The sequence below is a fragment of the Mya arenaria genome, chromosome 9 (assembly GCF_026914265.1).
Source record: "Mya arenaria isolate MELC-2E11 chromosome 9, ASM2691426v1".
Lineage (NCBI taxonomy): Eukaryota > Metazoa > Mollusca > Bivalvia > Myida > Myidae > Mya > Mya arenaria.
In genome coordinates this window covers 57,773,111-57,799,747 of record NC_069130.1, presented here as the reverse complement: position 1 = coordinate 57,799,747, position 26,637 = coordinate 57,773,111, and the positions used below count along the sequence as shown (strand labels likewise).

The 26,637-nt window shown below is 33.2% G+C and overlaps 1 protein-coding gene across 1 annotated transcript; it reads left to right on the top strand.

Moving 5' to 3' along the window:
- Nucleotides 1–580: 580 nt before the first annotated feature.
- On the top strand, nucleotides 581–10,561 carry LOC128203413 (alpha-1B adrenergic receptor-like). The gene is made up of 3 exons (XM_052904823.1): nucleotides 581–1,128; nucleotides 6,865–7,095; nucleotides 9,134–10,561. Exons 1-3 carry the CDS (start codon nucleotides 915–917, stop codon nucleotides 10,351–10,353), a joined length of 1,665 nt encoding a protein of 554 aa, XP_052760783.1. The 5' UTR covers nucleotides 581–914; the 3' UTR covers nucleotides 10,354–10,561.
- The last annotated feature ends 16,076 nt before the right edge of the window (nucleotides 10,562–26,637 follow it).

Here is a 26,637-nt window from a genome sequence, read left to right as displayed (position 1 = left end):
TGGACAATTGTCTTGTTTCCTGATATTGGATTCATCAGTGAGCTTTTGAAATGAGGCTTGCTTACCTTCGCCGTGACATCACATCTAGCGATATTAATGTTTCAGGACTGCACTGTAATGCTAAGCATTCACGTGTATTCTAAGCATCATTATGTTTCTTAAAAAATACGCGTGCTTTTTTCAGAATATTTTTTCGCAGCGCACTTTTATCCTTCTACTGTTCAGTGTTTATTTCCGGATTTAACTTCAATGTGCACATACTTGAGAAACAGACTGAATTTCAATCAGATACCATTTCAATACAGATACCTTTTCTTCTTTGATAGACAAGTTTTACGGTTGTATAGATGGTATACGATAATACACTTTTGTAGATTCTACTACAGTAGTTAAACAGCGATATTGTGAACATGATATACCACTCTATAAGAAAAAAAACACACATCAAAGTTAAACAATTACTTTTTATTTCGGCGGCTTTTTACGATATATCATTGAGCAAAGCAAACCGTAATACATACAAAATGGACTTGTTTATAGTGATATATGATACATCCATAAACTGAGCTACAAGCTACGATCTAAACTTCTTTCCAATGCTAAAAGTGTAACTGAAAATGATTTATGTGTTGAATTAAAATGTGCATAAGTGAGAAAAGGGAAAGCTCAGTGTAATAAAAGTGGACATTTCATTTAATCTACCGTCATAAATATGTCACAGTGATATCAATTGGTGATGAATCCCTTCAAGTAATGTAAAAATGACTTCAGTTATTTGATTCAGGACTACTTTTCAAAGCATTCAAATAAACTAGGTAACTTGCGAGAAATGGTAAAGCACGTATAGCGAAGTTATACAACATTTCAAGTCTACAAACAAAAATCACAAACAAGTTCGAGTTAGATTTAGCACTATGAGTAATTCAGGAAATATCACTACGCAGACGACAGTGGCGTTGACGACGACAGAAGACATCCCTACGACAAATAGAGTTATAGAAGGAATGGTTTTAAGTTTATTGATCAGTGTGAGCTTCATTGGAAACCTGTCCCTCTGGATTGTGGTCCTCCGATCCCGAGCGCTAAGGACATTGACCAGCATGTTTATTCTTGGTCTTTCAAGTGCAGGTAATGACATAATAGAATTGTCAACATTTAGAAATCAGTTTGATGCAGATAGTTGTTAACGCAGACAAATTACGTAATATTTTATTTAAAGAAAGCAAGAGTGGTACATGTACTAGCGCTTATCTCGCGATTGGAAGTAAAATCTGGTCACACAATAATCTTTTCCTAGATACTTAAGCAGTGCTGATAAATATATGTTTGATATCTTGCTTATCTCATTTCGATTTTTTGTTATATTGTCATGGTGTCATAAGTCTTTCCAAACTAAATGTATTACCTTTAGACTGCCCCATACAGATTGCTTTTTTTCTTTTAGAAATATATTTGTGTCTTTAGCTTCATGCGTTTCGTCCCTTACCTTGTCCCCCTAAGCAGGGTTTTTTGGATTTTCAACCACTGGGCTAGTCCCTGTAGTTTTCATTATATTATTAAAAAAACTGTAGATCGATTGTATTTTGAAAGATAAACACGTATTTGCTCCCGAAAATTAAACATTTACAGAGAGTATTAAAACAGTCAGGAGCGATTTTTTTCTCTAAATCACAGTTTATTTACTGTTTTGCTGAAACGGATGGGGCGTTGGTACTTGCATAATAAATCAAAATATCAGTATATACTTTGCCTTTATAAAATCAGCAGGTATGTCCCAATATGTAATTCTGTGGACACTAGAATCTTGGAAAATGCTGATCAAGAAGCTCCTTTCTGATGAAGAGAACCCGTATACCTCTTGCACTAATGTTCCATTCTTATAAAGTCGGTCCATTCAATAAACGAGTCGTTCTCTAATAGCTCCCTTCACCGAAATATTCAATTATGATGCCTGTTTTCAGTCGGAATGTTATGTGCAAAAAATCATCGTGTTTAATAAAGGACGAAAACAACATCATACAGTTGTCGAACGTTTGTAGTCTTAATGAATGTTTGACAAAACAGTCTTCGTAGCTTCGTTCTTAGTCTTAGTAGCTTCTAACTGATCAGAAAGGGCCAGGTATTGAATAAATGCTTAAAGTTTAAGGAATCAGATCCACAGATAAAAGCTGATTGAATGATAGCTCCAAAAGCCAAATTGATAAATGTGATGCTTTGACTCTATGATACTTTGCTTCATTTAAAATACCATTGCTTGCCGAATATAAATAAATTAGATAAAGCACTTTATGTATTCTATGAACGAAGGACAAAACACTCCCCGGCCAAAACTACTTCTCCTCATTGTCTTTGTATAGATGACAAAGCCCCCATATCATCTTTTGAAAGCGGACAAAACAGCCCTTAAGGTTTTAACAAGGCGAAAAAACACCCCCTTACGTTTTTCGTAGGGTTCAGTAAATGAAATAAATATGAGTACTGGATTTCAAAATGAAGTGATATAAATATATATACTTTGGATATATAATAACCCATACAGTAGACAGACAGTGTTTGTAAAATCGTGTTTTTATCTCATATGTATAAAGCAAAAAGTCCATTCAAAGATTTGGATATATATCTGCATCTACACATACTTGAGCATTTTGTCAGGAAATTGATCAAAGTTATTAGGTTTCAATTTGGTATGTGTACTGCGTATTCTGGTTACATCATTTCACGAATAAATTGAGTTAGAGTTTGAAAATATACCAGCTTTACTTCACTATACCTCAAGCACAAGAAACAGTAGGCTTATCCCTAATTACTGCCATTTGTTAACCTATCGTTATCTGTTACAACCTGTTCGATATACATTGTATTTTGATATTAAAACATAGAAACTTAAGTTCCTCATAACGAAATACATTAAGTAGAGATTGAGAGAATAATGAAGCTTATATCCAATGTGACCCTCGTTTCAACTTTATTTCATTAAAGAATATCTTGACAACAGCTGACGTTTTCATCAATATGTATACATTCTGTTGTAGTTAACAAGATGCATTACTAGTATCTTTCTCTAGGTGTTCTTGTGTTGGGTAAAGTCTGATTTACTTCTCTGTTGAATATCCCCATGAGAAAAAGCATTAATTTCCAAATGAAAAAACAAAATCATTCATGAAATCCTACGGACGGTCAATAAATTTCAATACAGAACTGTTTGAAATCCCGTTGGGGGAAAAGTACCTTTTACAGAAATATAGTTTTATAAAAGCTATATGTATATTTAGATAAATGTCTATCAGGATTATAATGTTATTATAATGCAATTGTGTTAATGAAACAAAAATCCATAAAGGAGTATATGAAAAACAATATGTACGTAAGGTAGTAAGTACCCACGAATACTAAAAGATGAGACTGGTAATTTGAATTAATTTGCCAATTAGTGACACACAGTTAATTTTACTTGCACCATTGTGACACTCCACACCACCGTGTAGTTAACAGCTTGTAAAATTGGATACCTGCTGACAATAAAGGTCAGTGTTTGTCATAAGATGAATATCACTCAAATGTGTTATTCTATGTTACGAAAGTGATAATTCGTTTATTAAATTCTCAATAAAACGCGGTTGAGGCCCAAATTGTAACATTTCTTACGTAGGTCAGAAAGTTAAGTCTCTTAATGTATAAAATACATCGACTAAAGTCACTTCAACCGTAAAACTTTTGCTTTATCGTCAAAACCACTACAGCCGTAAATTAGTTGCTCTATATGTATAATTGACTTCAAAATCACTACAGTGGTAAATTATTTGCTTTTAATGTCTTTTTTTGTATTTTTATCAAGATGTAAGCATACATCTTTTTAACACCCAAATTGTATTTTTTTTTATTTCAGTCTCGTAATCTATAACATGCATCGACAAAAAGCACTACAACCGTAAATGATTTGTTTTATTTGTATTCTTATCAGTAATTTAAATTGATCAGTCCTTTTTCTGCTCTTTTATATGTTGAAAACGTAAGATACGAACGTCAATATGTACTTGCCTGTACGAGTACAAGGGATGCGAATGCCGATAAATTATCTCCTGTAATTTCCAATGCAAAACTTGATCTTGTAATGAGGGCCCACTTTAATACAAAATCGTCGGGGAAAGCCAATTTATTCTTAATTATATAGATAGATAGTTTATTTTGAATACATGTTCTATAAGCCACATGGCCCTTGAGAAAAACCAAAATTATTATCTAATTTGTATAGAGCGATATTGAAAAAGAATTTAAATATTCCGTTACGGTCCTTAAATTCACTTCAAGGTTACATCTATGCAGATACAAGTTAAGTATAGTCAATATTTATTTATTGCCGGATTCCATATAAAACATTTGTATAGTAGAATAACTCACCATAACGCCACACGCCATTGTTGTTTAGATAGTCTTAAAACATTCCTTATCCTGTAGCACATTCGCGTTTTCGAGAATGCTAATGACTTATTAACAACATTCTGTTAAAGTATTACTTTGTAAAATTTGCTTAGCTCTCAAAACACCTGCATGTGTGTGAACGTAATTCTCATCTTATACTTGCTAAGGATTGAACCTTTAACAAGGGAGCCATCCTGTCAAAACTCTATTTCGATTGATTTTCTAAATTCTGAAAAGCCATACTCGTACTATGCTTGCTGAAGATAGGACCTTAAACAAATATAAAAACCATCGACTTATTTAGAAATCTTGGTCTTTCTTAACCACTTTTGCATTAAAATATTTGTTAATTCCTTATGATAGAAAACATACATAACATATTAGGTTATGGACTGATAGATGACTTGACAATACTTGTTTGCAATGATGTATTTTTTTTATTTCCATTTTCCACAACATCTAACATGCACCATTAATAGTCAGAAAACTGTTTGAAATTGATTAATTGCATTAATCATTATATCTGTTCTCATTTAGTCAATTTTTAGAGTTGAAATGAATTGTGTAACTCTAGATGTGAATCAACATATTCTCAATTCTTCAATAGAACATAGTTATTAACATACATGATTGACCTACTTCGATATATAGATCAATAAAACGGATCTTATTTAATAGCGGTTATATAATTATGAATGTCATCAAATTAATCGAAGAACAAATAACTCGCTTAATCTTGATTTTATGAAACAAAGAGTACTTATCGTGAAAATCGGGACCACGAGCTAGTCAAGAAATAGTAAATGCACCTACAGTACTTATGTGAAAAACTACAGAAACAAGCTCAGTAGCCAAAAGTTGAGTACAATCCGATTTTTTGAGATTATATAGCGCTTTGTGGCTGCGTTGGACGTAACTGTTGTGCACCATATTGCCAAAGACAACGTTCATTAAATAACGTACGGTGATAGCGTTGTAATTTATCCACGTGGTAGTTATAAAACGGTTAAGCCCAGTTTACTTGCTACCGTTTCGATATCGGAGTTAATGTGTAGACGAAACAAATACTATCACACATGGTACAATTTATAAAACTCCATACAATTCTGGTTTCATGGCACCTGAACAACATGGTCATTAACAATAGATAAACAAGAAGGTACAGTACACATCAGTACTTTAACATTTAACTTTTATCCAATGAAAGTCAAATGGAGGACACATATTGCTATAACAACTTATAAAAGGTTTGTATCAGACTAGTTCCACTTACTAGTCTGTTTTCATTGCATCGAATTATATTAAATCGGCACAGTATCTATTACATATTTCGTAGCAGTTTTTTATATGTAATTCTAGCACTTCTTTTCACGCCGTCAATCATTGGAGCCATAACATTTTATACGTTGAAAGTGGTCCAACACGTCTTCCGTTATAGTGTCAATGATTTGAAAATGGATGTCAACAGTGTGTATGGTTTCTTTTTTCATTTTGGTGGATTGTAGGAGTTATGAAAAAAATAATAATCAAGGAATGAAGTTCCAAATAGGATTGTAAATAAGTTTCCTTGAACGATTTCTTGCTCAATAATATGACATTTATGTTGTCCTTGGATGCTGTTCAATGCTTTCATATACTCGATACAAAGTATGAAACTAATGTAATCGAGATTGACATGCACTGCAAAAAACAACAACAAAAAAACTATCATACAGTGTATGGCATCGGATCAGATCCAGGATTTTTTTTTATTTTTTTTTCCACAAATCGTTTCCTGCAAAATTACAATTCATAAACACCACAACCTATTCATTCGCACCTGACGTTCGCAAAATCGAGCCTAGTGCATCAAGTATAGCAAAAACAAAGTCCTTAAATTTAGAACGAGGCAACAATTTGTCAATTAAAAGCTTTAGTAATGTGAAAGAATTGCTGAAACCTATGAAACGTTGACAACATCAAGCTCTAGAAAGTAATGCAAGTTCGCGACAATCAAATTTCGATTTTACATTAAATACATCACGTATTTAATATTGTGTAGAAATACATTCCCCGATTGTATTATTGTACCTTTAAAAGCTTCTAAAAATGAATATCAATAAACCATAATCACTGTTTCCCACTCATTGGCGCCTTACAAACGAAGACGCGTTAGAGCATTTTCAACGTATCACAAAATATTATGATTTCCCGTCGTGTATTTCTAAGGTAGAAAATAGTGTACGCCAATCATGCTGATCAATGATAACGTCCATTAACGGTAATGGAGTTGAAATCAAACACAGAAAAAATGTTGACAATTATTAATTATCCACTGCGTTATCTATAAAATTACTGAATAGTGTTCAACGGAAGTTTCCAAAGGGTGACGTTAAACCATAAACATAAGTTGTTATAATAATAAACTTTAATTATATAATAACTATAAAATTTAAATTATTTCAGATTTACTGGTTGCGACCGTTAACATGCCCTTGACCGTGTACACCATAGTGATGGGAGAATGGAACCTGGGGTACAACGCATGCGTATTGGCAGGGTTTATCAACATGCTGACCTTAGTTACAAGCGTCCTGTCGTTATGCAACATTTCTTTAAATAGATACGTCATGGTCTGCCACCCATCGAAGTTCAAGAACATCTATACTGTTCGAAATGCTGTGCTCATGATAATAGGTAAGATGCATTAAGTAAATCCTTTTTTTGTGGATAATCATATCATAACACATTATCAACATGCTCGATAAGTTCGCTTGTTTAACAATTTAATATATTAAATCCAAATCCTGCTTTGCAGATATGCTCGTCCTAGGGTTCTACTTAGGTTGGAGCAGTAGGGTTTTTTGTGTTTCCTTATGTTAAATTTGGTTTAGTTTATTTAAAGGAGCGTTCCTTCCGGTTTTGGAAGGATGACTTACCTGTATGTAGATTTTAATACACTTTCATTCGATACGAGAAACTTAGTGTGTTTGTTTGATTAATTATTTAAAATATGTTTTAATTGGTTTCCATTTATAATTTATAACGTTTTTTGACTGTTAATATGCGGTCTGTAATGCCGTTATTATTATTCACGATACAATGGAACAAACAACGAATGAATGTAACGTAAGTAGAAAAGCACGAGCGCTCCAGTAAGATTTCATGTGACAGATCCGTGGCCTAGTGGTACGACAATTGACAATCAACTCATGTACCAACGTTGCAATCCCTCGGCTAATCACTATGACCAGTCTCGGAGCGGTTGTTAGTAATAATTCATAATACCAGGTGCAATTTAGCAGGACCTATATTTTCTGAAAGCTCGAGTCACTTGTAAACACATAATGACAGTATAAGATAATATGAAAGAATACAATTTGTATGAAACCTTACAGACTTTAGGAAAGTAATTGTATCAAAAAAATAATTTCATTATCTCTGATTAGTTGTTCTATACCATTTATTTAACAATATTTTGGACCTAATCAGAAGGCAAAGTAGGTATGTTGAAACTTCGAACTACAACAATGCTACAGGTTTACCGTTTTATGTAAATTATTGTCAATTGGATCATTTTTCTATTCTGTCTCAAGAGGTGGAACTATCAACGGCGTCAGTTCTACAATATCTGAACAACTATTTAATCACAAATTAAGGGTATTTGAATGTCAGGTTATCTATTTATTAATCCCAAATGGGAATTATACGCCAATATTTGAAAATTGATGACTATTTTAAACTCACTTAGCCATTTATTATATTTGTCTAAATATTCCATCGCATACAAAACTTAAGGTTTGATTGCATGCAATCGTGATTAATTAATGCAATTTAATGAGCAGACAATCATTTATATCAATAAAATGTTGCGTGCAATGGCGAGTGTTTATATAGGTACAATATTAAATCTTATCGTATGGTAATGGATTTAGACTCTTGAATAGTAGAATCTAATAACACTATATTATTAGTATCCATGTCATGCTAGCCTAATGCAATAGAGGATTATTGTCTATTTCATTGTAAGATATATATATAACCGAGTGAACACCAAAGCTATATTATACGAGTAATAATTTACTTTTGGTTTGCACGAGGCAAAATATATATAGAGAATATCTTTTGAATTCAGTGTAAGATCGTATTTTATTTCACTCTTAAAAATCTCAAAAATGTTTTATTAAAACGATTGCATTATTTGATATTGACAATTCTATACGATTCGGCCAATGTGTCTATTACTGCACTACAGACAATGTTATCATTTCACTCGAGCCAGAGTTTTATCACTCACCAATATTTTTCATTCTTTAACCGATATGCATGGAATGAATTGCGATCTTTCACTGAAAGAAACAATTGTCTTTGTTTCATATGCCCTAAATCGATTTTAAGTGATTTTAATTGACAGATTATTATATTTTATTTATTGTTATGTTGTAATGAATATCAAATTGTAATTTCACTGTTTGAAACAGTAAAATAACATTTTTATTTTACTGGTTCTCTCTATAACTCACCGGAAAGCATATATATTCTATTAAATATTTTATCATGTTAGAACTTGATCAACAATAATTTGAATCAAACAGCTTAGAACTGCTTTAAAATAGCTTACTCACCATAACTGTCTATATTTCATTATGCATTACCAAAACCAAAAAAGGTAGTATGTTTTGGTTAAAAATGTCCATTTGAGATTTTGTTGTTGATTTTTATTGATTTGTTTCAGGTGTGGTCACCCTGTCTATATTGCTGTCCGCACCGCCACTGATTGGCTGGTCAGAGTATGTGTACACACCCACTCACTCGCTCTGTTTCGCTGATTGGGTGAACCACATGTCATACGCCTTCTTTATGATTGGTTGCTGCTTTGGGATACCGTTCAGTGTTATGACTGTGTGTAATATATGCATAGTTCGTACAGTTCGAAATAGTCGACTCAGAGTGAGGACAAATTCTCGAAATTTAAACTCGTTGGAGATGAAGGATTCATGTCTTCGAAGAACTCGACATAGTACAATCAGAAAAGATGTCAGTACTACACACGAAAACGAAAAGGTAGCTGGTTTCGATAGTTCTTCATTAACTATTTCTGGTATCCAAAGTATGAACTCAAACGGCAAAATGTACGAAAGCATCGAAAAAGATATATCAATCATTGAAATGGATGATGAAACCGCTGAGAGTGAAGCTGACAACAAATACCATGAACTCGAAACCTTCCACAACACTATTAATGACAAAAACAAAAACATGACTCAGGAATCAAACGAAACAAAGAAAGATGATATAGTGGTGCAGGTAACAGAAAAATCATTTGATACATTGAAAGAATCAGACTTCGGATGTATCAAGACAATACAAGACCAAACTTTTACGGGGTCAACGTTTCTAACAAAACCATCAGGGCCCGAGAACAATTCAGCAATGGACTCAAGCAGCACTTCTAATACTAACAGTCAGTACGATCAAAATACAGGTCCGTTGGTGAAAGACTATTCATTGTTGGATCCTTGCTTGAAATCATCAGCGGAACAGTGGCATCAAAATCTTCGTCGCCGGTCGACTGCATCTAAACCTACTTCAACTATGTCAATCAAAACCAAACTCTCCAGTTCAGTAGCTATCAATCCGTCCAGACTTGTGTCAATGCGCAAAACGCCGCCGTTACGACGAAGAGAGGAACTGCGGCTAGCATTATCACTAACTGTTGTTGTAGTCGTGTTTGTTATATGCTGGTTGCCTTATTGTATATCCATGATATTGTCTATATTTGCAAGTGGTAAAGTTCCAAGAGAGTTTCACATGTTTACCTTGTTGATTGGTTATGCAAATAGCGGATGTAATCCCATTATTTACGGCGTTATGAACAAGCGATTTAAGGTCGGCTTTAAACGTCTGTTTTGTTTCTGGCGTAAATCATCCGACTCTTCAGTAAGTAGTGCATAGAGTCAATACAATGCGTTTATAACACTTCTTCAGTAAGCAACAGGTTTTGCTTGGAAATGCCATCAAAATGAAATAAGGGATGCACTTTTGCATTTACTGCATGCTATATTTAATTATGAAATAATACCGAAATCCCTTAAAACTAACATTTTCGCATATTTTAAGTTATCACTAAACTTTGATGTAACATTTGGATTTCGTGTTATGTAAAAAGTGGCCCGATTCGATAATGAAATTTGCTGTTTTTGTTATTTCCAATCAAATTTTATTGAAACAAAGCTTAGTCTTAGCAGAAAGTTGTACAATTCATTAATTGTATTGAGATATATGATGTCTATTTGATACTGTGTGTTAATAAATGGTCAATGCTGAGGTTGTATATAACAAGTTTCTTTTACCGAAAGCAAATCGCTTTGCAAGTAACAATCAGGTTACATTCAAACTAAACATTGTTTGCATATCAAACGGAAGTTCCGGAGATCATGTTATATCATCAGAATTAAAATACTTGCAAATGAGACTCAGTTAAGGGTCTTCATCCATGCAAAAAGTTGGTTTAAAGATGCACTCTTACTCCCAGATAAGATTTAAAACAATTCAAAAGTGTTTTAATATATCCAAAAAGGATGACTAAATGGCGAAAACAATGGTTCCTATGAAGGATACCGGAATTAATTAGAAAGAAATGAGCATAAAACAAGGTATTTTTACCTTATGAGACTATAATAGACCACAGTAAATCTTTCAGCATTCACCAATCATTTAATATTTTTGCGCTTTCAGCTGCTATTAAATACACGATCACAATCTTGTTATCAGTAATTAATATTTTCCATAAATTCATCATTAAGTAAGTAGTTGAAGCTTTATCAGTCTAAATGGATGTTTGTTATACATGTATATGTATTGACTTTGAATTAGAGTTTCATTTTAAAGGACAATTTATATTTTGACAAATACAGGGACAAGCCAAATAGTAGAAGAATAAACCTTGTTAAGCAGCACTAGGCAACGGTCTCAATGAAAGTGAACTAAAGACATAAACGTATCACCATGGTAAGGATTATTTAAATAAAGGCCTAGTTTAAAGAATGTTTGGCATGACAATCCACTGCTGTGCATCGCCTGTTAATTGCACTGATGTCACAGTAGGGGCCAATTTCCTGTTTATTTGTTTCTTGGCTCAAGGCCATTTAGGGTCCATTTCTATAATAAAACCTCCCAAACTGCACAGCAGGATAATCAGTTCGGAGATCTGATAAGACAATTAGGCAATTAGATTAAGATCAATACACAGAGGCTGTGTACAATATACGGTTGGGGGGGGGGGGGGGGGGGCGTCACTTAAAGAAGGATTAAACTAGGCCTTTAAGGACAACCCACTCAGTCTCCGTATGCCTGAGAATCAAAACAACAACAACATACTAAAGGTAAAAAACAAGGCTCAGTTAAATATAGAATTTTTATTTGATTAACGCTTACAAAACTATCGAATGATTGACTTTGTTATGTTATCTAAAGCAAATATAGTTATGCACATTAGTGCACCGTTATATCACATTAATATTGACATCATGAAAGATCTAGACTGAAATGAGGGATCATCTGACGATACACGGCATGGGGATCAGGATATACGCATAAACACCCCATTATTAGGATAACTGGAAACAAACAAACATTGATACTGACCGTTTGTCAAACATATCCAAAGATTAAGTAACTGTATAATACATTTAAAGAAACATTAGTTAATACAACTCTATGTAAGGTATGAATACTATGTTCGAAATATATTAATGTTACCTCCGATAGTCAACCAATCATGCACCTATATTTCCAATTCAAATACGGAAAGATCATTTGAAAACATTTGAACTTTCCATTTCTCTTTTACAAATTATTTCATATGTCAAAGTATTTCTTGCATATGAAAACTGTTTTATTCACATTTTGTAGTGAACCGAGCTGTTTGTCTGCATTTGTTTAACAAGTATTATTCTTTATAATAATAATAAAAGTTCAAAACACATAAACAGACAATCATAAAATAATCATGATAGTCAATATGTATAAGTAAAGGATATCAAGAATAACTCCTACTACCAATTAAAATGGTCATACACAGAATTGTAAACATAAAAGCTTTTCTAAGTATCTCTTCTATATATTTGGAATAATTAACATGTGGTCTGAAGAACCAGTTAGCGTCTTCTATAGATTCTTCTTCACGTGTACACATGGGAATTTTTTACGATATAATTAGAAAAGAGATGTTCATTAGGAATGCTGCAATGCATTCGAAGGCAAGGATTGTGGATTTTGTTTACCATAGACCCTTTTTAATTGTGAGCTTGTACTTCGCGAACATTTTTATTCAACGCCGAGCGAAATAATTGCGGTGATGTAAGTTATAATGTGGATGACGGAAACGCATTCCATAAAGAGCTAATTGTTTTTAAAAAAACGATTCGGAGAAGTGTTGCAATTTGAGATGTATGTTCCGTAATTGCGAAAAGTTTCTAAAACTATATGAGTTTTTTTTTCTGCAACTGTTGAAGGCATTTAACTAAGATAGGATGGTCTCATAAAAATAGGCATTTCGTAGAAGAGACACAGTTTATATTTATTATCCATCGATTTGAATTGCTCCAAGCATAATTTAGCATATACATTTTCAAATGATGCGAGCCGAGTCGCTCCAGTTATTATACGAGCTGCCTCTAATTGAATATATTCCAGATAATCTCAATCTGCGATGGTTATATCATCCGCGGTAGTATTGGCGTACTAAAACATTTGGCGTATAAAGTTGTTGTACATAATTTCAAGAAAATGTCGATCTTCAGTGAACTTAATTTCTGTTGTGCATAAATGCGTTTCCATGCCTTCTCTTTATAATGAAAATGTGTCTGTGTCAAGCTCCAGACGATGATAAAGTGACAACCTTATACGTGTACACACATATATCATGATAAATAAATGAATCCCTTTTAAAATCTGCAATTGGAGCTCGCAGGCGTTCATAATTACCTTCTGAGTATTTTCAAATGAACCTCTTAAAGGCCGGATTGGTTATCTTCTCGTATTAAAGAAAACAGTAATTGGGACAATGGTAGCAACACAATTGATACAAGAAAGATTCGCCTACTCCATAGAAAGAAATAATGGTAGCAGAAGAAACCAAACAAATAACAATATGTAATTGAGAATGTTTTGCTAAGTGAGTGGCAACTTCGATCTGTTGTGACAAACCATATCGTGTACAAATAGTTTCAATCTTGAGATTTGCTTGATAAATCGCGATTAAGATCACCTGTAACGAGGTAATCTGCTATACTTGTATCTACTGCGAGACCTATGGATCCATAAATACTAGACAAAACTGCTGTTAGCATTTTGAGGACGATATAGGGACTCTAAAAGTAGATGTTTCTGCCTAACAATGCCTTCTACTCAAACGCATTCCAAATCCTTAGCCGCAAGAGCAGGTTGGCGGAAGACAATAACACCTCCTTGACTGTCAATTACACGGTGTGTCCTGTATGGTAAGAAATAGTTTAGGTAAAGAAGATCTTCAGGAGAGATATTTAAACAAGTTTCTATGGGCACTTAAATGTCAACCTGAATTCGTTCAGCATACAAAATATCCTTTTTATTTTAATAGCTTTGTACATTGTAATGCTCAATTGACAGATTTAGATTAAAGTCGAACGTAAACATCAAAGTTGATGTTGCGAAGTTGGAATTGGACATGGAACAAGGATTTTTGTGATTTTTACCAGGAGTAAGCAATAACATAATTAACCATGTAACCAGTTCGAAATTGCTCAGACATATTGTACATTTGCAATGTGATTAGTAGAAACAGAACATAACCAGGCGAAGTCTGTAGACTGAATTATCTACATTTATGTGCCTGTTGTTTGATGAAGCAAGACGTGGATTCGTCTCTGAGGGCTAAGTAACAAGGGCAAAAATAGTTAGATAAAATGAAGAGAATGAAAAGACTAGCAGTCAAACAAGTATGTTTTGTCAACGGGACAACGAAAGTTGTTCCGACAAGCCTTAGGGTTGATTTAAGACGATTGGGGGTGGCTGGGTGGCTGGGAAACTTTGACTTGCGTGAAACGGGTTGAGCTTACAAATGAAGAAAACATGAAAAAAAAACGAAGCAAAATTAGACTTCTTACGATGTTAACGATCGTTTTCTTTGTGGTGCCTTCGCTGCCACTATTATACAACTATTGCATACAGGAACTGAAATGCAGCATTTATTTCATCAATCAATTACAACGCTTGAAATGTTTTATCATTTTTGATGAAAGTTGAATTTAGCTCCCATCTTCCTGCATTGATAGTGATGAAAGAATAAGTGTATGCTGTTTAGTAGCTGTTCGTATCGAAACATTCCAGAATGCGATTCATACAAAACCATTTCGATGTATTCTCCTTGCTGTAAAACGATTGTTCATAAATGTATTTATCTGACAAAGTCCAACAATTATAAAACATACCTTCAATCGTTTTAGACATGAACTATACTCAAAGACAGCAATTTTACATTTCTCTTTATTCATGCTGTTTGTTAATGACCATAAATCATAGAAAATCAGTCATATGGTTCATGGCGTCGGTATTTAAATATTTCATGAAAATAAAGTTGATCTTTAATATGTTAAAATTAATTTGACCATGACCATTTCATCCATGTTCCGGCTATACATACATGCACTTAATGAAATATCCTTATTTAAGGATTTTATCTATTTCGGTGGCAAACGCGCTTCACGGGAAATACCACTTTGAGCGGGGCATTTAAGGTCACATTGATGCCCACAAAATAAATCTCATTCCTGTTATTTACAAGTTTTCTGCACACTAATTGTAATTAAGTTTTTTCTCGAAATCATTAAAAACACTTATGTTTTCATACGAAGGGGAACTATTCGTCACAATACCAATGATTAGAACAGCGAAGTACCGCGCCCTTTTAAATGCATCAGACCAATACGAATAGTTATGATATATTTTCTAGTTTTTGTTTTCAAAAAGCTATTAAAGGGACTACTGTGTCACATGTTTTATTTAATGACAGCTCATATCTAAGTTTTAAACACTTGTGGCATACTTTAGCTTTTACTAAAACTCGACATTTTACAGTGAGCTTGCACAAGCAAAAGAAAATTAAAATGATATCAAACAAGTTTATAACATACAAGTAAGTAAAACATTTAATGTATTTTTACATCATGCGTTAACCTTTTAAATTTCAAAACAGTCCAATTTTTTTTTGTAAGTTTGCAATACCAGGGTTTACTTTCTTGAAGTTAAGCTTCAGTCAAGCTGTTTTCCTGTCACTTTCAAAGTTCAAGCTTTACGATTATTGGAACACTAAATCTCAATTAAAAGATAGTTTTTTAAAGTAAGCCAAAAAAGGCAAACAACAATCACTCTTTCAATTATTTTTCCACCCTTTGTTTGAAAAAATCCACATCAAGTTTGTTCTGTAGGAATTATTTCCTCAATGCAATACGAGTATAAGGCTTCGCTTACGAACCAATACAACACCATCTTTCACGACTTATGTGACCAAGTTTAATTCAATAAGAATAAAAAAACCAGTATAATTTAGCTCGGTGTTTAATCTTGTAAGCGACCACTCTTGTCATTGTTTACAACCCTATATATATATTAAACTTTGTTCGTAGACAATCGTCTAGGTAATGGTATTGCAACTACTATTTTGAGCATCCGTTGGGTTGCAAACCTTAATATGTACTCTGCATAATATTAATAAAACCCATTTAACTTAACCTAGTATTTATTGCAGAAATATTAAATGGCGAAATTATATAGATTTAAACAATTAATTTTATCTTTTATTTACTCATTTACGCAAACTTACTTTAAATACTCCTTACAAATTCTACTACAATTCTATAAAATGAAGACGAGGCATCTAAGGGGGCAAAAATGTTATAGCAATGTTTATATGGTTGGTTCAAGGATGTTATACATATATGCAAATATGACAACACTCTGAAGTTGTTTGTTATTATCTTATTTAATAAATATCAGTCAAATATGAATTTTAATAGTTGCATGTTCATTTAACAGCATTTAACAATATCATTATTTTTCGGTTGCACACGGAATAAAACATCATCCAAGTTATTCAGGGTTACATGCATCTAATATATACACTGAAATACCAAACGTACTTTAAAATAAATGATGCACTTTAAGAATACATTAATATGTTCATGATAAAATCAAGTCTTAGATTTAACAATTTAAAAATTGAATTTGCATTATATCTGTCATCGCCTGTTGCTGGCAAAACTATAATGACTAAGCAAATATTGAAGTGTACTGCGAGTTACTGCGGGGTCGTTACGTGAAAGGGTATAAACCAGAAACGAGAAATGGTGTTTGCTACGCTTTTCGCTTTATAAATAAATAAAAAAATGATTTTGGACAATAGTAAAATTCAAAGCAAATCTAAAAAATACACGTATAGAAGGAGGAATTCCATAGTCTTTTATAGGCTTAGAAATGTTTTCAAATACTAAAGCAATGCACGATTTCATATATGACTGATTAAAGACAATGTATTGGATTCAAATTATCACACTGTGATTTCGAGCAGACAATGTTGGAAATTGGATACTTAATATTCTGGTACAGAAGGAGCAAAAGAAGCAGATACACTGAAAATGGGTTATTGATATATGAAAGCAATTTCGCATGTAAGACAACATAAAAACAGCAAGGATAAATGCTCTGCACATAAAGCGGTCAAGTATATGAGAAGCCAGACATCTGCATACAGCCATCCTTCAATATTCAAAAGAAAAATGCCCAATTTATTACAACTATGAACCCAGACATTTGTATGGGAGTGAACACTTGGTACAAATAATTACACACCTTTTTGTTAATTTAATCCAAAACCATCTCCCACTTGTCACAAACGAAGAATATTGGATTGATTAAGGTCATATACTACTAAGTTATTATCCTATATGTTCTTTAAACAATTGACCAATTCGCACGCGAAAATCCCAGTGCTTTACCACCCCCAACACCATATTTTGGTAGAAAGTTCAACAGTACTAAACATCAAACAACGTTAGATAAATAAATTGCTTATTAATTACAAATTAGTTCAACGTATCCACAGTGTATTCGATAAAGTGGACATATCCGGTGTAGGTGTACAAACAATGCGGTGAAAATGTACAAAAACAGCAGATCAAGTAAATCCAGCATGTTAAGCCTGTTTTTGTAATCTCAAACCATTCAGCTTGAAAACCCATATATATGGTAAGTAGCCAATGATCTGAGATGTTATAACCATGCTTTGAATTACTGTCATGTGCCAATTAAAAGAAATAAGGCATGTAACAATGAGTATGCACTTCCGAATTGATGTAATTTGAACTTTAACACAATGCCTAATGATATTTCCATCGGATGTTGCATCATAACAGTGTCGTAGATACCAATTATCTTTACGAATTAATCGTCTAAAATAAGGTTTTGATCTACTTTATGTTACAAAAAGTATTGGAGAAGGTTATTGATTATTGAAGTAAACGTTCACAACTTTGCTTGTTGCTGTATACAAAAATAAAAAAAATAATAATGTTTGTGATTTGTTACTCTATTTCATTCCGGGTTTCTTTATCGTTAATCGCTTTACCGCAAGAATGATAGAAATTGCGTTCCAATCACCATATGATAACTAAATACAGGTATTACAAAAATCAAACTGATAAGACATGATATTATATCCCAGACACTCGATGTTAATGTTTGCCGATGTTGTTGCCAATTCCGCAAAAACCATTTGGCTACTTTCCAGCTGAAGATCTTTTCACGATTTTTGGCACTATGATTAAGCCAATACTATGTTATGGCTCCCAAATATGGGGATATGAATATAGCCAAACCATTGAAACTATTCAAAATATGTTTTGTAGACAATTTTTACATGTAAGAAAAACTACCAATACTTGTATGGTTTTAGGAGACTGTGGAAGATTACCATTATGTATAACATATTTCACAAACTGTTTAAGGTATTGGTTTAAATTATTATCTATGTCATCTCCAAGGCAATGTTACATAATGTTAGTCCCTAGATGTTGCAGGAAGGATCTGTTGGGCTACAAAAGTCTTCTTTTTACTTATGGCTTTGGATATGCTTGGATATCACAAGATATTGGTAATTTATTTGTTAAAATGTTTAAAGACAGGATAACTGACTGTTTTTCTCAAGTATGGCACAATAATGTGAGTAATACCAGCCGATGTTACCATTACAGCCACTTTATGAGTTTACTTAACATCGAACGATATTCGTTGATAGAGATGCCACTAAAACATTAAATTGCATATGCTAAATTTAGATGTTCTAATCATGATTTGCATATTGAACTTGGAAGGCACTTTAGCATTGCATTGCATGATCGATTATATAATTTCTGTCTACTGAACTATTATATATCTGAAATTGATTGTGAATATCATGCCTTTTTTCGTTGTAAAATATATATACATACAAGAAATCAATATTTGTTAAATTTGTATGAATCTGGTGATGATCTGAATAGATTGTATTATTCACAAATAACTTTAACACAATAAGAAAGTTAGCAGTGTACATATTTGATCTTGAGAATTGTATCAAGGAATAAGATTAATTATACTTTTTGTACACGTTTTCATCTCATGTATAAATGTACTTTGAAACAACTATAAGCATTACGTATGATGTTTACTATTTTGAAATGTATTTTGGGCCGAAAGACTGGAAAATGGATATTAGCGTGTCAAATCAAACGTTGTGGCCTTTACTAGTAAAAGGACGATACCAGTTGTAAGCATCCTTTATGGAGATATATGTATAGATCAAACACACAATGTAAACCACTTAGGAATTAGACAGGATTCCAATTTAAAGTTTTCGTTAAGAATTCAGGAAAGACTGCAAAAGGCTAAAAATGCATTTTTTCTATGGCTTGCTTCACAGGGTGTCCACCCTTTCGGAGTGAACCCTTTAGTATGCGCTGATCTTTACAAGAAAATAATCAAGCCTATAGCTTTTTATGGTTGTGAATTATAGTGTAACCTTACTATGCATAACATGTATACTATTGACAAATTTCAGCATTTCATTGTTAAAAATATACAGGTTTTTTCATATTTCGACAAGATCAGATATGTGTGAACCAATGGTTGGACTGCAAAAGCTTACCTGCGATGTGATTATTAGGAAACTTGTGTTTTTACACAAGATATTAAGCCTTGATTGTAAAAGTACATGTCGAAATATTTTTATACGCAGATATCTGTCATTCATATCTTGTAACACTGCCATAAAGTACGGTTTTATTCCAGATATTTGTAACACACTCTGTAAATACTACCTTCATTCTGTTATTAACAATGTTTTAGCAGATCCGACAACATTGCCGAGTAAATATGTATGGAAAAGAACTGTCAGGCAATTAGTATATAGATACGAGACAGAAATGTGGAGATACAGAATTATGAAAGACTCTGACTTTGCTCGCTTCAGATTTTTACAACCAACTATCTCTCCGTCAATTGTGTACAGGACGTGTTGTCGTGCTGCTCAGAGAAACATTATGCACGAGGTTGCAAAACAATGGTGTCGCAGCTGTCGACTTGACTCTCTAACACTTTGTCAACTCTGTAATGTCCAATCCACGGACAAAATTGTTCACCTAGTCAGTGAATGTGCAGCAACAACTGAATTGCGAACTAAATATGTGTGCGCTATTTCATGTTTCGGCATTGAGTTTGTATCAGAAATACTTCAATTGGACGAATCCATGTTTACTATGAAACTGATGGGTGCACCTTTAGCGCCACTGCTTGACAAAAATAACAATAAGGACTTTCTCCTGATATCGTTCCAATTTATTAGTGACACTCTGTCATGTGTGTAAATTGTTACAAACATATTGTATTGCTGTATGATGACGATGCCCACTAATTGGGATTATGTATGGTCACACGTTATTTGTAATAGTTATTATTAGTATTTATTTTTAATTACACATTGCTGATATGTTTCTTTGAAATGCTTTAGAAATTATATATATATATATATATATATATATATATATATATATATATATATATATATATATATATATATATATATATATATATATATATATATATATATATATATATATTTGTACATCTGTATGCATATCTCCTTTTAGGAGGAAATAAAGATTTTGATTGATTGATTGATTGATTGATAAGACTGAATTTAGAAAGTGTTCACTTCAAATAATTTCATTGTGATGTCATACAGACAATCATAAAATGGGATAGCGGACACCAATGCTTGATATAAAGCTTATAAAGTTTGACTGATTCGATGATAATATATTTTCATTAATTAAAAATTTATAAATGACCAGATAGTACCTGTACTTTAGTCATGTTATTCATCTAATATGTGATTTGTTTTATATACTAAAAATAAACACATTAGAAGATAATGAGATAGATTACAATAACCCATATTTTAGTAAAACAATGACTATCAAATGACTATCAACAAGTAAAATAAGTCTTATGTTAATAATTTGCAGACGATAGATATTTTTTCCGCTAAAATATCATCAACATTCGTTACCCCCCCCCCCCCCCCCCCCCCCCCGGTGTACATACATAACTGTATATAAGTATAAAAGAAATGCCGGTTGTTTGACAATATTTGAAACAAAGTATAAAGGAATCAAAATATCGAGCGTATGATACTACCATTGTTAAGATGCCACATGCATCGTCCATTTTCCTGAGTTCGTACTTACTCCATATATAGATTTTCCTTTGTGTCATACCATGCTTTAACATCATTTTAACATCCTTTTCTTGATATAAATCAAAACATGTTTTTTGTAGAAGTATTTTTAATTCTATAACGCATACCAATAATAGTAAATGAAACAAATGTCATCATGATAAATCAAGAACACAACTTTAAAACAGACAAGAAAGATAATTTCTAGTTGACATTTAAACGGATTGACACAGACCTTACCTCCCATTTTGGTTTTCCAAAATAACACGTCGCGATGATGAAGGTATTTATAAATAGTAAAGAGTTTGTATTTTTAACTAAAATCTGATAACTAAAAAAAACGCCAATTAGCTCCAAAATAAACCACGTGACGAAGCTTAAAAAAGTTAAGAGTCTATGATTTTACTTAAATTCTGATTCATACAATGAAACTGAAAGAATGTATTGGCTTTCTTAGAAGAAATGTATTATTAATTAATGAAATATTCATGTGTGCAAATGCATGTACATTCAACTGAATGTTGAGTTAACACGGGTATACGATTTACTGAGTGTGTAATTGTTAAAACTTTTTTGATGCGATCACACCCATTCTAGTGGTAAAAATGCACACTGCTTACGACTTGACTGAAGACAATTTTTATCATTAGTGCCACTTGTTTCCCAGAATCATTACGTTCATTTAGTATTTTCTTATAAATTACATAGCTACTAATCTGCTGCAATAGCCACGGACCTCGTTCTACAAAGTAAGTAGCTTGCTATAAGTAGCGCTGTAGGGAGTATTCATGATATGTTATGTGGATAATAATTAAATGCTCATTTTGCGTAAGATATAAAACCAAATTGTTGAAATTTTGATGATGTATTTTATCCTAGAATCAGTTTTTTTCTTCTTCATATGTTTATTTTCTAAGTTTAAAATAGCCTTAATTGGCTCGAAAAGTTTTTATTTAAATTGGTAGTATGTACTTACACAAAATAAATTGTTATGCGACCACCTTTTACCATTACTAAATGCATATTATTCACTTTTACATTTTTCACAGTATAGTCGAGTAATGCCAAATGGAACGGAAAGTGTTGAAGATTTCTCAGTTTGTCTCAGTGATTTCAGCCTAAAGTCTTGAGCATGTTGCATATGCATATTTATACTGTCACTTGCATACTTATCGGTCTAGTAATAAAGTCTTGAGCATGTTGCATATGCATATTTATACTGTCACTTGCATACTTATCGGTCTAGTAATAAAGTCTTGAGCATGTTGCATATGCATATTTATACTGTCACTTGCATACTTATCGGTCTAGTAATAAAGTCTTGAGCATGTTGCATATGCATATTTATACTGTCACTTGCATACTTATCGGTCTAGTAATAAAGTTTTGAGCATGTTGCATATGCATATTTATACTGTCACTTGCATACTTATCGGTCTAGTAATAAAGTCTTGAGCATGTTGCATATGCATATTTATACTGTCACTTGCATACTTATCGGTCTAGTAATAAGGTCTTGAGCATGTTGCATATGCATATTTATACTGTCACCTGCATACTTATCGGTCTAGTAATAAGGTCTTGAGCGTGTTGCATATGTATATTTATACTGTCACTTGCATACTTATCGGTCTAGTAATAAGGTCTTGAGCGTGTTGCATATGCATATTTATACTGTCACTTGCATACTTATCGGTCTAGTAATAAAGTCTTGAGCATGTTGCATATGCATATTTATACTGTCACTTGCATACTTATCGGTCTAGTAATAAGGTCTTGAGCGTGTTGCATATGCATATTTATACTGTCACTTGCATACTTATCGGTCTAGTAATAAAGTCTTGAGCATGTTGCATATGCATATTTATACTGTCACTTGCATACTTATCGGTCTAGTAATAAAGTCTTGAGCATGTTGCATATGCATATTTATACTGTCACTTGCATACTTATCGGTCTAGTAATAAAGTCTTGAGCATGTTGCATATGCATATTTATACTGTCACCTGCATACTTATCGGTCTAGTAATAAGGTCTTGAGCATGTTGCATATGCATATTTATACTGTCACTTGCATACTTATCGGTCTAGTAATAAGGTCTTGAGCATGTTGCATATGCATATTTATACTGTCACTTGCATACTTATCGGTCTAGTAATAAAGTCTTGAGCATGTTGCATATGCATATTTATACTGTCACTTGCATACTTATCGGTCTAGTAATAAAGTCTTGAGCATGTTGCATATGCATATTTATACTGTCACTTGCATTCTTATCGGTCTAGTAATAAGGTGTGGAGCATGTTGCATATGCATATTTATACTGTCACTTGCATACTTATCGGTCTATTAATAAGGTCTTGAGCATGTTGCATTTGCATATTTATACTGTCATTTGCATACTTATCGGTCTAGTAATAAAGTCTTGAGCATGTTGCATATGCATATTTATACTGTCACTTGCATACTTATCGGTCTAGTAATAAAGTCTTGAGCATGTTGCATATGCATATTTATACTGTCACTTGCATACTTTTCGGTCTAGTAATAAGGTGTTGAGCATGTTGCATATGCTTATTTATACTGTCACTTGCATACTTATCGGTCTAGTAATAAAGTCTTGAGCATGTTGCATATGCATATTTATACTGTCACTTGCATACTTATCGGTCTAGTAATAAAGTCTTGAGCATGTTGCATATGCATATTTATACTGTCACTTGCATTCTTATCGGTCTAGTAATAAAGTCTTGAGCATGTTGCATAAGCATATTTATACTGTCACTTGCATACTTATCGGTCTAGTAATAAAGTCTTGAGCATGTTGCATATGCATATTTATACTGTCACTTGCATACTTATCGGTCTAGTAATAAAGTCTTGAGCATGTTGCATATGCATATTTGTACTGTCACTTGCATTCTTATCGGTCTAGTAATAAAGTCTTGAGCATGTTGCATATGCATATTTATACTGTCACTTGCATACTTTTCGGTCTAGTAATAAGGTCTTGAGCATGTTGCATATGCATATTTATACTGTCACTTGCATACTTATCGGTCTAGTAATAAGGTCTTGAGCATGTTGCATATGCTTATTTATACTGTCACTTGCATACTTATCGGTCTAGTAATAAAGTCTTGAGCATGTTGCATATGCATATTTATACTGTCACTTGCATACTTATCGGTCTAGTAATAAAGTCTCGAACATGTTGCATATGCATATTTATACTGTCACTTGCATACTTATCGGTCTAGTAATAAGGTGTTGAGCATGTTGCATATGCATATTTATACTGTCACTTGCATACTTATCGGTCTAGTAATAAAGTCTTGAGCATGTTGCATATGCATATTTGTACTGTCACTTGCATTCTTATCGGTCTAGTAATAAAGTCTTGAGCATGTTGCATATGCATATTTATACTGTCACTTGCATACTTTTCGGTCTAGTAATAAAGTCTTGAGCATGTTGCATATGCATATTTATACTGTCACTTGCATACTTATCGGTCTAGTAATAAGGTCTTGAGCATGTTGCATATGCATATTTATACTGTCACTTGCATACTTATCGGTCTAGTAATAAAGTCTTGAGCATGTTGCATATGCATATTTATACTGTCACTTGCATACTTATCGGTCTAGTAATAAAGTCTTGAGCATGTTGCATATGCATATTTATACTGTCACTTGCATTCTTATCGGTCTAGTAATAAAGTCTTGAGCATGTTGCATATGCATATTTATACTGTCACCTGCATACTTATCGGTCTAGTAATAAAGTCTTGAGCATGTTGCATATGCATATTTATACTGTCACCTGCATACTTATCGGTCTAGTAATAAAGTCTTGAGCATGTTGCATATGCATATTTATACTGTCACTTGCATACTTATCGGTCTAGTAATAAAGTCTTGAGCATGTTGCATATGCATATTTATACTGTCACTTGCATACTTATCGGTCTAGTAATAAAGTCTTGAGCATGTTGCATATGCATATTTATACTGTCACTTGCATACTTATCGGTCTAGTAATAAAGTCTTGAGCATGTTGCATATGCATATTTATACTGTCACTTGCATACTTATCGGTCTAGTAATAAGGTCTTGAGCATGTTGCATATGCATATTTATACTGTCACTTGCATACTTATCGGTCTAGTAATAAAGTCTTGAGTATATTTTAGTTTATTACGATAATTGACCACGCGGTGTTTACAGTCAATTGGTCTCGTGACCGCGAAAACGGACTTTTTTTCTATTCTGAAATGTCAGCGGAAAAGCACATATACTGTTTCAGTATCTTATCAATAGTCCGCCAACAACCGTCCTCAACAATCACTCGCCCATAAAACCCATCACACTGGCAAAACAATCGACCAGAAAATAAACATGTGTTGTGAAAATCTTACCCAACCCGCAAATGCTGGAAAACTGCGCAGCTAATTCCATTTCTGTGGTGAGTGACAAAATCGCACTTACAACATAAATGAATTGTCTCTTTGCCGGTGCTGCTCTGAACATCCAACACTATAATTCACATGATTTTAATCCATTTAACATGAGGCGATTGTTTGAAAACACTCGTGATCTTGAACCATGATCTGTGTGCTGTACTCTGTGACTTTCGGAATAATAGTAATATTATCAGATAATCTTTGGTGGCTGATCCATGTGTATACACTTTAAAATCTTTTTCATGTTTAAATTAGTATTGACATACTAAAATGAAATGACTTTGACTATAAGCGTATAAAAAAAGTTGAACAGTTTTGAGAACTTTTTTTTTTTTTTTTTTTTTTTGGGGGGGGGGGCGATTTAAACATGGATACGAGTGTGCTGACGTCAACAGGGAAAAAACAGTTGGCCCCCTTATTTTTAAAGATACTTTATAATTTAAGGTTATTGATAGTGTTTAAATAAAATAACAGGATAAATAGAATACTAGGTTAGTGCCGTGCATGGAGAAAGTTTATCTGGCTCAGCTGCGGAATTTATCGGGTTCTCCTTCGGCTCACCTGATAGATTCCTCCGCCTCGCCAGATTAACCTCCTCCATCCACGGCACTTACCTAGTATTCTCTATTTAGGAATGACGTCACCATTACGTCATATGTACTTCCGTTGTGTGGAAAATTCTCAATAAAAAAAAAGTTCTTATGATTGATAGACATGTTTTCACATGCTCAATTCACTGTAAATCAAAACTATCATTATTCCTGAAACTTTTATACCTTAAGTATCTATTCTTGCTTGATTTAGAGTAGAGATTAAAGCATAAACCGCTGCCCTATAGTTGAAAGGTCATTTTGGAAGAACTGTCATGGCGGACGGTGCACTTTTCAGAGTTTGTTTTTCAAGTGGAGTGATTTTTCTTAGGAATAACTTGAACCCCCTTTTTATTGGCTTAAAAGGTAATTT

Coding starts and splice junctions, on each gene's coding strand:
- LOC128203413 (XM_052904823.1), top strand. CDS start 915: ATGAGTAATTCAGGAAATATCACTACGCAGACGACAGTGGCGTTGACG. Junction 1,129..6,864: donor TCTTGGTCTTTCAAGTGCAG/GTAATGACATAA, acceptor AAATTATTTCAG/ATTTACTGGTTGCGACCGTT. Junction 7,096..9,133: donor TGCTGTGCTCATGATAATAG/GTAAGATGCATT, acceptor GATTTGTTTCAG/GTGTGGTCACCCTGTCTATA.